This window comes from Canis lupus, chromosome 35 (assembly GCF_048164855.1).
Source record: "Canis lupus baileyi chromosome 35, mCanLup2.hap1, whole genome shotgun sequence".
Taxonomy (NCBI): domain Eukaryota; kingdom Metazoa; phylum Chordata; class Mammalia; order Carnivora; family Canidae; genus Canis; species Canis lupus.
This window is the reverse complement of record NC_132872.1, coordinates 2,833,484-2,846,559: the sequence shown is the minus strand read 5'-3', so window position 1 is coordinate 2,846,559 and position 13,076 is coordinate 2,833,484. Positions and strand designations below refer to the sequence as shown.

The 13,076-nt window shown below is 35.4% G+C and overlaps 1 protein-coding gene across 2 annotated transcripts in view; it reads right to left on the bottom strand.

The window, feature by feature from the left end:
* The window catches only part of OSBPL11 (oxysterol binding protein like 11), an 81,243-nt gene that overhangs the window by 42,463 nt on the left and 25,704 nt on the right, over positions 1 to 13,076 (bottom strand). For both annotated transcript variants that reach the window (XR_012024314.1, XM_072811811.1), the window contains exons 2-4: positions 10,812 to 10,880; positions 2,524 to 2,699; positions 1,603 to 1,682 (exon numbers count right to left, since the gene is read on the bottom strand). Coding sequence is in view for 1 of the 2 variants with exons in the window: in XM_072811811.1 (XP_072667912.1) it covers positions 1,603 to 1,682; positions 2,524 to 2,699; positions 10,812 to 10,880 (325 nt within the window). In the remaining variant the exon portion in view is untranslated. The remainder of the gene's footprint in view (positions 1 to 1,602; positions 1,683 to 2,523; positions 2,700 to 10,811; positions 10,881 to 13,076) is intronic.

The window sequence follows — 13,076 nt, the reverse complement described above, 5'->3', positions numbered from 1 at the left end:
TTAGGCTAAGCCTCACATATTACATATATACTTTAGGTCTACACCATGAACAGTTTTAAAAATTAAATTCACCTCAGAACTGACTACAAGAACATTCCTGAAAAAAATGCTAAAACTTAAAACACTCAAAGTTTAAACATTTGACACATCCAACAGTAAAGTTGTAATTTATTTAGAAAATTGATTATGGGTTTGTGCTGTTGAGAATATTTTCTCACATTTTACAAATATTAGAATAAGACATTTCTAATTTCAGATTTTTAAACACCATAATTGAAGCAAAAATATGCAGTATAATACATTTTCTAATGTAACATGCAAGTACCTTTGGAACAACTAGTACCTTTTGATCACTGCCAATGACTACAATCCTGCAGTAGGAGTAAAACTTTTGTTATGAATTTCCTGAAGACTGGGCAGTAGGCCTAAATCACAAACAACTTTTTAAAATTTACTTATGGAGAAAAAAAAAACAGGAAAAAACATCATTTTTTAAAGTCAAGCTATCACAGAGGTATGGAACTCTTGAACTATACCTCTTGGATGGTTTTTAGATATCTCTAACTCAGATTTCAAGTACTCAGACCATCCTTTCCACCTTAAAAAAGAAAAAACATTCCAAAAAAGATATACAAGTGATCAGTAAGCATAGAGAAAGATGTCCAACATTATTAGTCATTAGGGAAATGAAATCAAAACAACAGTGAGATTCCATTTTACATACACAGGATGCCTATTACAGTTAAAAAAAGTGGCGGGGCAGTAACAAGTACTGGTGAGGATGTGGGAAAACTGAACCCTCATACATTGCAAATAGGAATGTGAAACAGGACAGCTACTCTGGAAGACAGTTTGGTGGCTCCTCAAAAAGTTAAACAGAGAACCACCATATATGGCTCAGTAGTTCCAGTCCTAAATACACACCTCAGTGAAATCATGTGTTCACACAAAAACCTAGACATAAATGTTATTCATAATAGCCACAAAATGGAAACAACTCAAATGTCTGACTGATAAATGAATAAACATGTGGTGTATTCATACAATATATTATTTAGCCATAAGAAAGAATAAAATGATCCATGCAATGACATGAATGAACCCTGAAAATACTATGTGTACATAAAAGACTAAAGAACAAGTAAAATTGGACATATAATAAAATTTGCTTCTAACTCTGAAAAACATCATGTGGAGTCTAAGAAGCCAGAAGTAAAACCTCATTTTGTATGATTCTATTTATATAAAAGGCTGAGAGTGGACCAACCCATAGAAATAGAAAATGGATTGGTGTTTGCCAGGGGCTTGGAAATAGTAAGTGACTGCACATAGATACGGGTTTTCTGGAGGGTGATGAAAATGTTCTGGAACTAGATAGTTGCAATGGTTGCACAATCTTGTAAATATATTAAAACGAATGTAAATAAATAAATAAATAAATAAATAAATAAATAAATAAATAAATAAAACGAATGGAACCACACACCTTAATAGGGTAAATTTTATGGTATGTGAATAGTCTTGCAATTTAAAAATATAAAAAGATAATAAGTAGTCTTTCCCTCATTTTTATGCATTAATATCATATAGGAATCCACATACCTTTCCGATAGCTTCAGTGTGATGTTGTGTACATATCTGAAGTCTGCTAACCCAATGTTGTCGCTCTTTAGCATCTGTGGCTGATAAAAAGAACCTAAAAGTTATTCACTTTTATATTTATTTTTGAAATACAATTGTATACAGCATGAAGAACAGATAATTGAAAACCAGAGATTGTTCCTACTCTCCCTAGAGCAAATGTCCCCCCTGGAGGGAGGGAGGGAGGAAAAAGGCCCAAACACCAACTTTGTTAGGTAACACAGTAGCTGGATATGGATGGATATTTCAGAAGGAGGATAAATTATATGCAGCTAGACAGGGATATGAGACTTAACATGTCCTAAGTTCCTCATAAAAATATGCTGTTACTTAAATCATCTTTATTAAGCATTTGATGTGTACTCAATATTTTCAGATCTCTTACAACATGCTCAGTTAGGATTATCATTATACTTTATATGCATTAATTAAATGAAAAACACAAGTTAAATTTACCTGAACAAAAGTTATATTTTAAAAATGAATATGCAGATTTTAATAAATCCCAACGATGTGAATTAGTCACTAGAAACCTCAAAAGAGGGCATGCAAAACAAATCAAGAAAAGAGGTAAAATACAAATCTGTGGCAGACACAAAAAATAAAATTTAAAGCTATGTTCTTAGATTTTTCAGTAATCAGGTTTGTCTACACAAATATTTTGCAGGGGCCAAATGTAAATACACTTGTTTATTGTGCCACTTGAGAAAATTTATTTATTAAAACAGATTTCATAAACTCATAAGCAATTCTACGATTTAGAATCTTACCTACATCATCAATGACAGTATGTTACCAAAACTCAAATGAAAGCAGAAAAGTACATCAACTACTCAAGGGAAGAAGAAAATCACACTATTAATTCTCATATCTTGATCATACCTCTAAGTTTATACTGTTCCCCACTGGCAGCATTTACAGTGAAGGTGTGGGAGTCCTCATCACTAGGTGATATTACAGCTCCTGCAAGCTGCAAAGTACCTCTGGGTTTTTGATTTCTAGATTGTTCATTCACAAAGTACTCCAATAACCCAGCTTCATTGTTTAAAACAAAAAACCTGTAATGATTCAAAAAAGAAAGTCATAATTTTTAAACATTCCCCCTTGTCAAACTAAATTTCAATCATCATCACACTTTGGAGTTTTTGCTACTAAAAAACTGAATTCCAGATGTGCCTGGGTGGCTCAGTTGGTTAAGTGCATGACTCTTGATTTTGGCGCAGGTCATAATCTCAGAGTGGTGAGATCCTCTCTCTTTCCCTTTGCCCCTCCCCTTAAAAAAAAAGAACCAAATAAATAAAATTCAAAAGGCATTCAAGAATTGGAAACACGAAGGCCAAATTTCCTTGCAATAAAGCTTATTGAAAAATTGAACGAATTTAATAATGACATAAAACCTTCAATGAGGCAGGCACTTAATACAGAAGAGGCATACCAGATAATGCAAAAAGGAAACAAAGAGTATCCTTTCAGAGGAAGATTTCTCTCCAGAATTCACTAACAGGAAAGGTAAATTACTCAAACACAAACTGTAGTGAGAATTTTTATTTAAAATTCATTGGAGGGATCCCTGGGTGGCGCAGCGGTTTGGCGCCTGCCTTTGGCCCAGGGCGCAATCCTGGAGACCCAGGATCGAATCCCACATCGGGCTCCCGGTGCATGGAGCCTGCTTCTCCTTCTGCCTGTGTCTCTGCCTCTCTCTCTCTCTCTGATGACTATCATAAATAAATTAAATAAATAAAAATTAAAAAAAATTAAAATAAAATAAAATAAAATAAAATAAAATAAAATAAAATAAAATTCATTGGAAACAGGGACACCCGGGTGGCTCAGCGGTTGAGTGTCTGCCTTTGGCCCAGGGCATGATCCTGGAGTCCAGGATCAAGTCCCACATCAGGCTCCCTGCACACAGCCTGCTTCTCCCTCTGCCTGGGTCTCTGCCTCTCTCCCCGTGACTCTCATGAATAAATAAATAAAATCTTAAAAAAAAAATTCACTGGAAACAAATCAAAACATGAGCTCTGAGGAGAACTAGATGCTGGGTTAAGAATCAGTGAAATACACAATGAGAATAATGTCAGGGTAGAAAGATTTTGTGCATGTATCATTAAATAGGTCACAACTAAAGATTACTTTTCCTGTTTAAAAATGTAAAAGCTGCAACTGGAGATGGAGAAACATAAGGAACTTGAAACTAAATGATGAAATACTGATACGCTTTGGAAAAGAATTTGATGTTATGATTTGGTTCCAGATTAACTATTTTATTAAGATTCCAAGTGAAGTAGTTTAATAGTTCTTTTAAAAAACTCTAAAACGTTTAAGTTAAAAAAATTAATGTTTGGGTTAGGAGTAGTTTGGCGTTCTATATATTACTGAGTTCTAGAACACTAGACCATTTGATCCAGTTCACAGTCCTAGAAGATATGGTCTTAAGCAACAGGCAACCATATCCTATCAAACTGGGAGAAAATGAAATCAGCCTTCTCTTCAAGGAAAGAAAAACTGCTAAGAAGCAAGCAAAAGTTGAAAGTGATTGCCTGAGAAGGCAGATGGGAAAGCAAAGAACTATAGTTTTTCTTGTTCATCTTATAGTATGCTTCTGACTTTTAAGATTATGTTCCCATATTTAGATTTAAAAAAAATCAGCATTTTGGAGAGCTTTTAAACTTCCATTTCATTCATTACTAGAAGAATCATACACTTTTTCACGTGTTTATTGACCATCCATAATTCTATTTAGTGAACAGCTCATCACATTTGGCACATTTTTAATTAATAGGCTTATCTTTATTTCCAAATTATTTGAAGAGATTATTTGAATTAACACAAGATAGTCACCGACATCATCGTCAATTTCTAAAACATAAGCATAAAGCACAAAATACATATATGAATCTGCTATGGTCCAAATGTGTCCCCTGCAAATTCGTATGTTGAAATCCTAAACCCCTAAGGGAACAGAGCCTTTGGGAGGTGATCAGGTCATGAGGGCAGAACCCTAAGGAGTGATGTTAGTGCCCTTCTCAGAGAGACCCAAGACCTCTTCCTTGACCCTTGTTCTGCCATGTGAGAATGCAATAAGAAGTCTATGATAGGAAGAGGGCCCTGACCCAACAATGCCAGCCCCATGAGCTTAAACTTCCAAGCTCCAGAACTATGAGAAAGGTTTATAAGCCACTTAAGTCTGTAGTATTTTGTTATAGCAGCCCTAAAGGACTAAGAAATGAATCTACTATAAAAAAAATTCATCTAATAAACAGAAAAATAAACAGAAGGGGTGGGTTAGTAAGACAGCTATCTCATCAGTATACTGAAAACCATTGAGTTGTACACTTCAAGTGGGCAAACTGTATGAAATGTGCAGTATATTTCAGTAAAACTGTTAACAAAAAGAACAAACAAAAATAGAAGGAAAGTAAGAAAGAAATCTCTTTCCACTGTTCTAAATTGTAAGTACATTACAAAAAGGCAAAGGAAAATGACTGGTTTCTTCTTGTAAAAGTAATCAAAGAAAATTTAGAGTACAATATGTTTGGAAACCTCAAGTTTGCTGTGAACACATATTTCTTCTTTTTTTTTAATTTGTTTTTTTGGGGGTTTTTTTTGGTTTTTTTTTTGGTGTGTGTGAACACGTTCTTATCCCAAAATCATTACCATAAATTTACAATAGGAGAGGCATTCACCTAGATATACAGAAAATAACGGCGAGGAGTGACTGGTGAAATCATAGAAATAGTAACTGAACAGCATAGTGTTAAGTTGATATCATTAAAAATACTGTATTACATATTTGAAAGTTCCTAAGAGAAATCTTAAAAGTTCTCATAAGAAAAATTTTTTGTAACTATGTATGATGACAGATGCTAAACTTATTGTGGTGACCACTTCACAATATATACAGATACCAAATCTCTTACTCTGTTCCCCTTCTGAGAGTTTCTCGGTATTATTCAGTATTAGATGAATGACAGTTGTTGGGTGTTGGGGGAGAAAGTTAACCTATCTTCCTTTAAGAAAGAGAACAAAATATAGTGCTAAACCCAAAGTGACATAAAAATTTTAAAAATTAATATTCTGGGGGCACCTGGATGAGTGGCTCAGTCAGTTAAGCACTTGGACTCTTGATTTTGGCTTGGGTCATGATTTCGGGGTCGTGAGGTCAAGCCTCATGAAAGGTTCTGCAGGGGTTTTTTTTTGCTGGAGATTCTCTCTCCCTTTGTCCCTCCTCCTGCTCACTCTCTTTCTCTAAATTAAATATATAAAATCTTTTTTAAAAGTTGATATTCTGGGGAACGCCTGGGTGGCTTAGCGGTTGAGCACTTGCCTTCAGCCCATGGTGTGACCCTGGGGTTCCAGGATCAAGTCCCACATTGGGCTCCCTGTGAGGAGTCTGCTTCTCTCTCTGCCTATGTTTCTGCCTCTCTCTCTGTCTCTCATGAATAAATAAATAAAATCTTTTAAAAAAATTGATATTCTGTATGTCATCTGAATATATAAGCCTTCAAAAAATTTCAAAAACCTGAAGTGAAAAACAACATGAAAAGACTCCCTTGACTTTACTTCTTTTTTTTTTTTTAAATAAAAGATGGGAACCCTGGAGAACTGCCCTTTTTACTTCAATAGGGATGATTTCCTTCTAAGTTTTCATATCCAGCTTTGACCTGTCAAACAATCTCCAACTTCCTGTATATCACTTTTATTTGGATTACCTGATGTACTTTCAACTAAACACAAACCAAACTGCCTTCTCAGTTAAACGATCACATTTTTATCAGTGCTTCACCTATTCTTTTAAATCTTTTTTTAATAAATTATGTCCCATTTTCAAATTGTTTAAGGGAGGAAAGCAAATTCAGCTCCTGTTATTTTGTTGTGGCCAAAAGTAGAAATGTCCAAATGATATGTGAATTAGAAGCAGTATGATGATAATGTAAAAATATAGCCTTTGGAGTCAGAACTGGCTAGATTCAATTTCCAGTATTATTATTTTTTAAGTTTAAAACCAACAGTGAGATACCACTTCGTACCTATTAGGCTATTATTAAAAAACAAAAAACAGAAAATAACAAGAGTTGGTGAGGATATGGAGACGTTAGAACACTTGTATACTGCTGGTAAGAATGCAAAATGATTTAGCTGCTATGGAAAACAGTATGGAAATACCCCCCCAAAATTAAACATAGGATTACCATATGATCCAGTTAATTCCACTTCTGGGTATATACACAAAAGACAGGAAAGTTAAGACTTGAACAAATATTTGTACAGCAGTATTCACAGCATTATTCACAACAGCCAAAAGGTGAAGCAACCCAAGCATCCACTAACAGATGAACAGATAAAGAATATGTGGTACACACATGCAATAGAATATTAAAATCTTAAAAAAAAAAGAGTATTATTCAGTCTGAACAAGGAAGGAAATTCTGACACATGCTACAACATGGGATGGACCCTGAATATGCTATGCTCAGTGAAATAAGCCAGGCACAAAAGAACAAGTATTGTATGATTTCACTTATATGAGGTACCTAGAGGAGTTAAAGCACAGAGAAAGTAGAATAGTGGTTGCCAAGGGAGAGGAGAAATAGGGAACTATTATTTAATGGACACAATTTCATTTTGAAAAGATGCAAAATGTGCTACAGATAATGCTACAGATAGTGGTGATGATTGCACGATGAATGCATTTAATGCCACTGAAACAAACACACATATGTGGTTAAAATGAGAAACTTTATTTTGTGTATATTTTACCATTATAAAAAAAAATAAGTTGAATCCTCCTACTTCACAACTACCAATTCTACCCTGACTTTGCTCCTTACTGACTACCTGTGTGACCTTAGACTGTTATTCAAACTCTCCAAAGTCCCAGAGAAGTTTCAGAATCCTGAGTAAAATAGGCACCTAAACACAAGTTTGTTTGCTGCCTCCGAACAACCGTAAAAGCCTAATAACTACAAGTATTCTTAAAAGCCCAGGGCAGGTGAACAAGTAATTATAATCTTAATAGTAACTTTTGTCTATTGTCAACACTTCAGAAAGTGTTGGGGAAACTGGACAGCCACACACAAAATAATGAAACTAAGACCACTTTCTTACACCATATACAAAAAACACAAAAATAAACTCAAAATGGATGAAATTTCTTCAAAAAAGACATAGATGGCCAACAGGCACATGAAAAGAGTTAGTACCACTAATCAGAGAAATGCACATCAAAACCACAATGAAGTATCACTTCACACCCGTCAGAATCAGTAGAATTACAAAGACCAGAAATAACACATGCTGGCAAAAATGTGGAGAAGAGGGAACACTTGTGTACTACTGATGGGAATGCAAATTGGTACAGTGACTATGAAAAACAGTATGAAGGTTAAAAATAAGAAAACAAAACTGGAGGCATCATAATTCCAGACTTCAAGTTATACTACAAAGCTAGAGTAACCAAAATAGTATAGTGCTGGCCCAAAAACAGACACACAGGATCAATGAAACAGAACGGAAAATCCAGAAATCAACCCACAATTATATGGCCAATTAATCTTCAATGGAGTAGGAAAGAATACACACACACACACACACACACACGCAAAGAACATATATATGAATAGAATATATATATGAATATATCTATGAATAGTATATGAAAGAAAATATATATGCCAAGAACATATATTCTTTCCTCCTCCCATTTTATATATATATATATATATATATACACACACACACACACACACATACACACACACACACACACACACACACACTGGGAAAAAGTCTCTTCAACAAATGGTGTTGGAGAGACTGGACAACTACATGCAAAAGAATGCTACTGGAGGGATCCCTGGGTGGCTCAGTGGGGTTTAGTGCCCGCCTTCTGCCCAGGGCATGACCCTGGAGTCCCAGGATCGAGCCCCACATCAGGCTCCCTGCATGGAGCCTGTTTCTCCCTCTGCCTGTGTCTCTGCCTCTCTCTGTGTCTCTCATGAATGAATAAATAAAATCTTAAAAAAAAAAAAAAAAGAATGCTATTGGACCACTTTCTTACATCATCTATAAAAATAAATTCAAAATGGATTAAAGACTTAAATATGAGACTTGAAACCATAGACATCCTACAAGAGCATAGGCAGTAATTTCTCTGACACTGTGTCTATCATGAATAAATAAATAAATAAATCTTTAAAAAAAAAAAAAGAACTGATACAACAAGTTTTGGTGAGGATGTGGAGAAAAAGGCACTCTTTTGCATTGCTGGTGGAAATGCAAACTGCTATAGTCACTGTGGAGAACAGTATGGAAGTTCCTCAGAAAACTAAAAATAGAACTACCCTATGATCCAGTAATCACACTACTCGGTTCTTACCAGAATAAAAACACTAAATACAAAGGGATACATGCACTCTATACGCTTACTGAAGCATTTTTTACAATAATCAAATTATGGCAGCAGTCCAAGTGTCCATCAACAAATGAAGGGATAAAGAAGATGTGATACAGGGGAACCTGGGAAGCTCAGTTGATTAAGGGTCTGCCTTTGGCTCAGGTCATGATCCCAGAGTCCTGGGAAGAAGCCCCTGCACAGCAGGGAGTCAGTCTCTCTCTCTCTCATTCTCTCTCTCTCTCTCTCTCCATCCCCTCACCCCCACCCCACTCATGCTGCTCTCTCTCTTTCTCTCAAATAATAATAATAATAAAAAAAAAAAAAAAAAAAAGAGGGCAGCCCTGGTGGCGCAGCGGTTTGGCGCCACCTGCAGCCTGAGGTGTGATCCTGGAGACCCGGGATCAAGTCCCACATCGGGCTCCCTGCATGGAGCTTGCTTCTCCCTCTCCCTGTGTCTCTGCCTCTCTCTCTCTCTCTCTGTGTCTATGAATAAATTAAAAAAATCTTAAAAAAAAGAAAAAGATACGGCATACACATACACACACACACACACACACACACACATTTTGGAGTATTATTCAGCCATCAAAAAGAATGAAATCCTGGCAGTAGCAACAACATGGATGGAACTAGAGAGTATAATGCTAAGTCAGTCAGTCAGAAAAAGAAAAATACCTTATGACTTCATTCAAACAAAACAAAACAAAAAAGAGAGAGACAAACCAAGAAACAGACTCTTAACTATAGAGAACAAACTGATAGTTACCAGAGGAGAGGTGGTTGTAAGGGTGGGTAAAATAGGAAAAAATTAAAATTAAAATTAAATAAAAATAGAACTACCATATGATCCAAAAATTCCACTTCTAGGTTTCTATCTGAAAAAAAATGAAAACACTGATTTGAAAAGACACATGTACCCTACATAGGGTCATTGCAGCATTTACAATAGCCAAGATATGGAAGCAACTAAATATACATACTTATAACTTTTTAAAAATTTATCTAAATTCGACTTAATTCACATATACTATACTATTAGTTTCAGAGGTAGCTAAACGTTTCTTGATGAATGGATAAAGAAGATGTGGTATAGATATAGATAAATGCACGTACACACAATGGGTATTACTAAGCCATAAAAAAAGAATGAGATCTTGCCATTGGTGACTACATGGATGAATTTAGAGGGTATTATGTTAGCTGAAATAAGTCAGACAGAAAAATAAATACTGTGACTTCATTTATGTGTAGAATCTAAAAAATAAAACCAACACATAAAAGAGAAACAGACTCATCGATATAGAGAAAAAATTGATGGTTGTCAGAGGAAATGAGGGATGGGAGGATAAACAATATAGATAAAGAGGACTAAGAGGTACAATCTTCCAATTATAAAATAAGACAAAAGGATATGGCATAGGGAATATAATCAGTAATGCTATAACAACTTGGTATGGTGACAGATGGTAACTGGACTCACTGAAGTGACCATTTTGTAACATACATAAATACCAAATCACTGTGTTATACACCTAAAACTGTATGTCAATTATTCTTTAATTAAAAAAAATACTAACTTCTGAGGCATTTGGAGGATGCCATCTGAACAGACAGCAATTCTTCTCATCCTCTAAAAAGGAGAATTCATCAGACTCTAAATAACTGTATATCATTCTTCCTATCCATGTTTGTACAGAAGTAATATCAGAATATAAAATTATCAGCCGTATTTCTGGTCTCTTAGGAGAGGAATGTGACATAGATCATCACTTACCTGTACTGCCACCCAGTGACAAGGTTGGTGTACTTCATTAGGTAGCCATATACATTTTCCATGTGATCACTGAAAAAGATCAGAATGCACCGGTCAATGGAAATTAGAAGTATCAGGAAATTAACTCAACAGTTTTAAAAATAGCTGTAGACACATGTGTTCTACAAATGCCTCAAACTTTCTTCATAAGTAAAATTTATAGGTTAACAAAGAGGTATTTAATCCTCCAAAACTGCTATCCATAGGTCTTTATTCTACCAGAGTTCTTCAGAACAAGTATAAACTCCTGTAAGTTATATACAATATTTCAAATATAAAATCATTATATAAATATAAAACTACATAAATATAAAATGAATGCACTACAATTATAAATAAAAATATTTTATAATTCAATACTAAAGAAATAAAAGTTTTATGGTTCTAGAAAGCCAGAAAAGGTCTCTAAATTGAATAGTGCCTCCTCACTCTGGTGGGACACACAAGAGGTCATTCTGTTCTGTTTCTGATTCCTTGGGCTTACAAATAAAGGTCCTGTTTTTGATGAGATTTAAGTTTTGCCACCGGAAAAGATTTTGAGGCCTATATCATTTGCCTCTATTACAGTTGAGTTTCTCTACCTCCTACTCCCCTTTTTTTACTTACTACACATAGGTTCTACTATAGTAGGTCATAGAAAATGCAACGGCTCATTGATATCTCTTTTCCAATATTTTAAGGTTCCTTATACTTATGAAAAGATCTAAAGTTAGACCTACACTGACATCTTGTTGATATATTCATTTTTTAATTTTATAATTTACATTAGAATTCCTTTAAAACCCATCTAAAGTTTTCACTTTACACTATAAAATGCAGTGGATAGTTACCATTAATTTTCTTTGCTATCCCTAAGTCACAGAACATACTTGGCAAAATTTCAGCTGAACAGCATGAAGGAAACCAAGTAAGTGTACAGTAACTGGCAACCTTTAAAACATGGATGTTAAACGCAAAGAGCAAGGAAGAGCTGACACCACTAACAGAACAAAGTTCAAAACAGATTCAGGTTGATCTCAATGACAAAACGGGCTCAAGGTAACAATTCTGTCAGGAAAATGAAATGACCTGATTATAAGACTAGCAGTTATTACTAGGGAGAGGGGAAGGGGGATACCTTAGGAATAAACTGTGTCAAGTGTCTTTCTCATATCATTTCTTCCAAGTACTTGAAAATAAAAGATCAAATCTAAACATAAAGAATTGATCCCTGGGCAGCCCCGGTGGCTCAGCGGTTTAGCGCCGCCTGCAGCCCAGGGCATGATCCTGGGGACCCGGGATCGAGTCCCATGTCGGGCTCTCTGAATGGTGCCTGCTTCTCCCTCTGCCTGTGTGTCTGCCTCTCTCTCACTCTCACTCTCAATGTGTGTCTCTATGAATAAATAAATTTTTTTTTAAAAACTCACATGCTCTACCAACTGAGCCATCCAGGCACCCCTAAGATAAACTTTCATTAAAGTATCACATATTAAAAAAAAAAAAAAAAGAATTGATCCCTTAACTACGTTATTTTTTTTCTGTATCTTTCATTCTAAAACTAGCAAGCAATACTGTTTATTAAGTGAAACTACAAGCCCTTTGGGTTTCATAAGGTCACTAATTTTTTTTTTTTTTAAGATTTTATTTATTTATTCATGAGAGACACGGGCAGAGGGAGAAGCAGGCTCCACGCAGGAGGCCGACGTGGGACTTGATCCCTGGACTCCAGGATTACTTCTTGGAACGAAAGCAGGCACCAAACCTCTGAGCCACCCAGGCGTCCCATTTAAAGTCACTAATCTCAAGACAACGGCTGTCCACTTTGAAAATGCCAACTCCAACTTCTGATAGTTATATATTATGTCATGTTAAAACTGACAGTACCAGTTGAGTTCTCGTTTCAGTATTTTCTAAAGCCCACATCTAGAGGAAAGAATTCTTCTCTCGAAACCCAGCCCCTTGGGTTTTTGCTAGAGTTCCTCTAGGAGCAGCCCCAGGTCACAGTAAAGCTATTTCTTTCAGTTCTACTGGTACTTAAAAAAGCACGAATATATTCTTCTTGTCTAGCTCCCACATCTTTCCCAGGCTTCAGTACAGTAATGTTGTGTGTTCAATTTTTAAATGTTAATATTTTGTTGATGCTTATATCTAAAGATTTAACTTTCTCACAGAAATTACAAGGGCAATACTGATATGGCTTATTTGACCATAAAGTAAAGGCAGCCCCAAAAGAACTAGAAATTCACA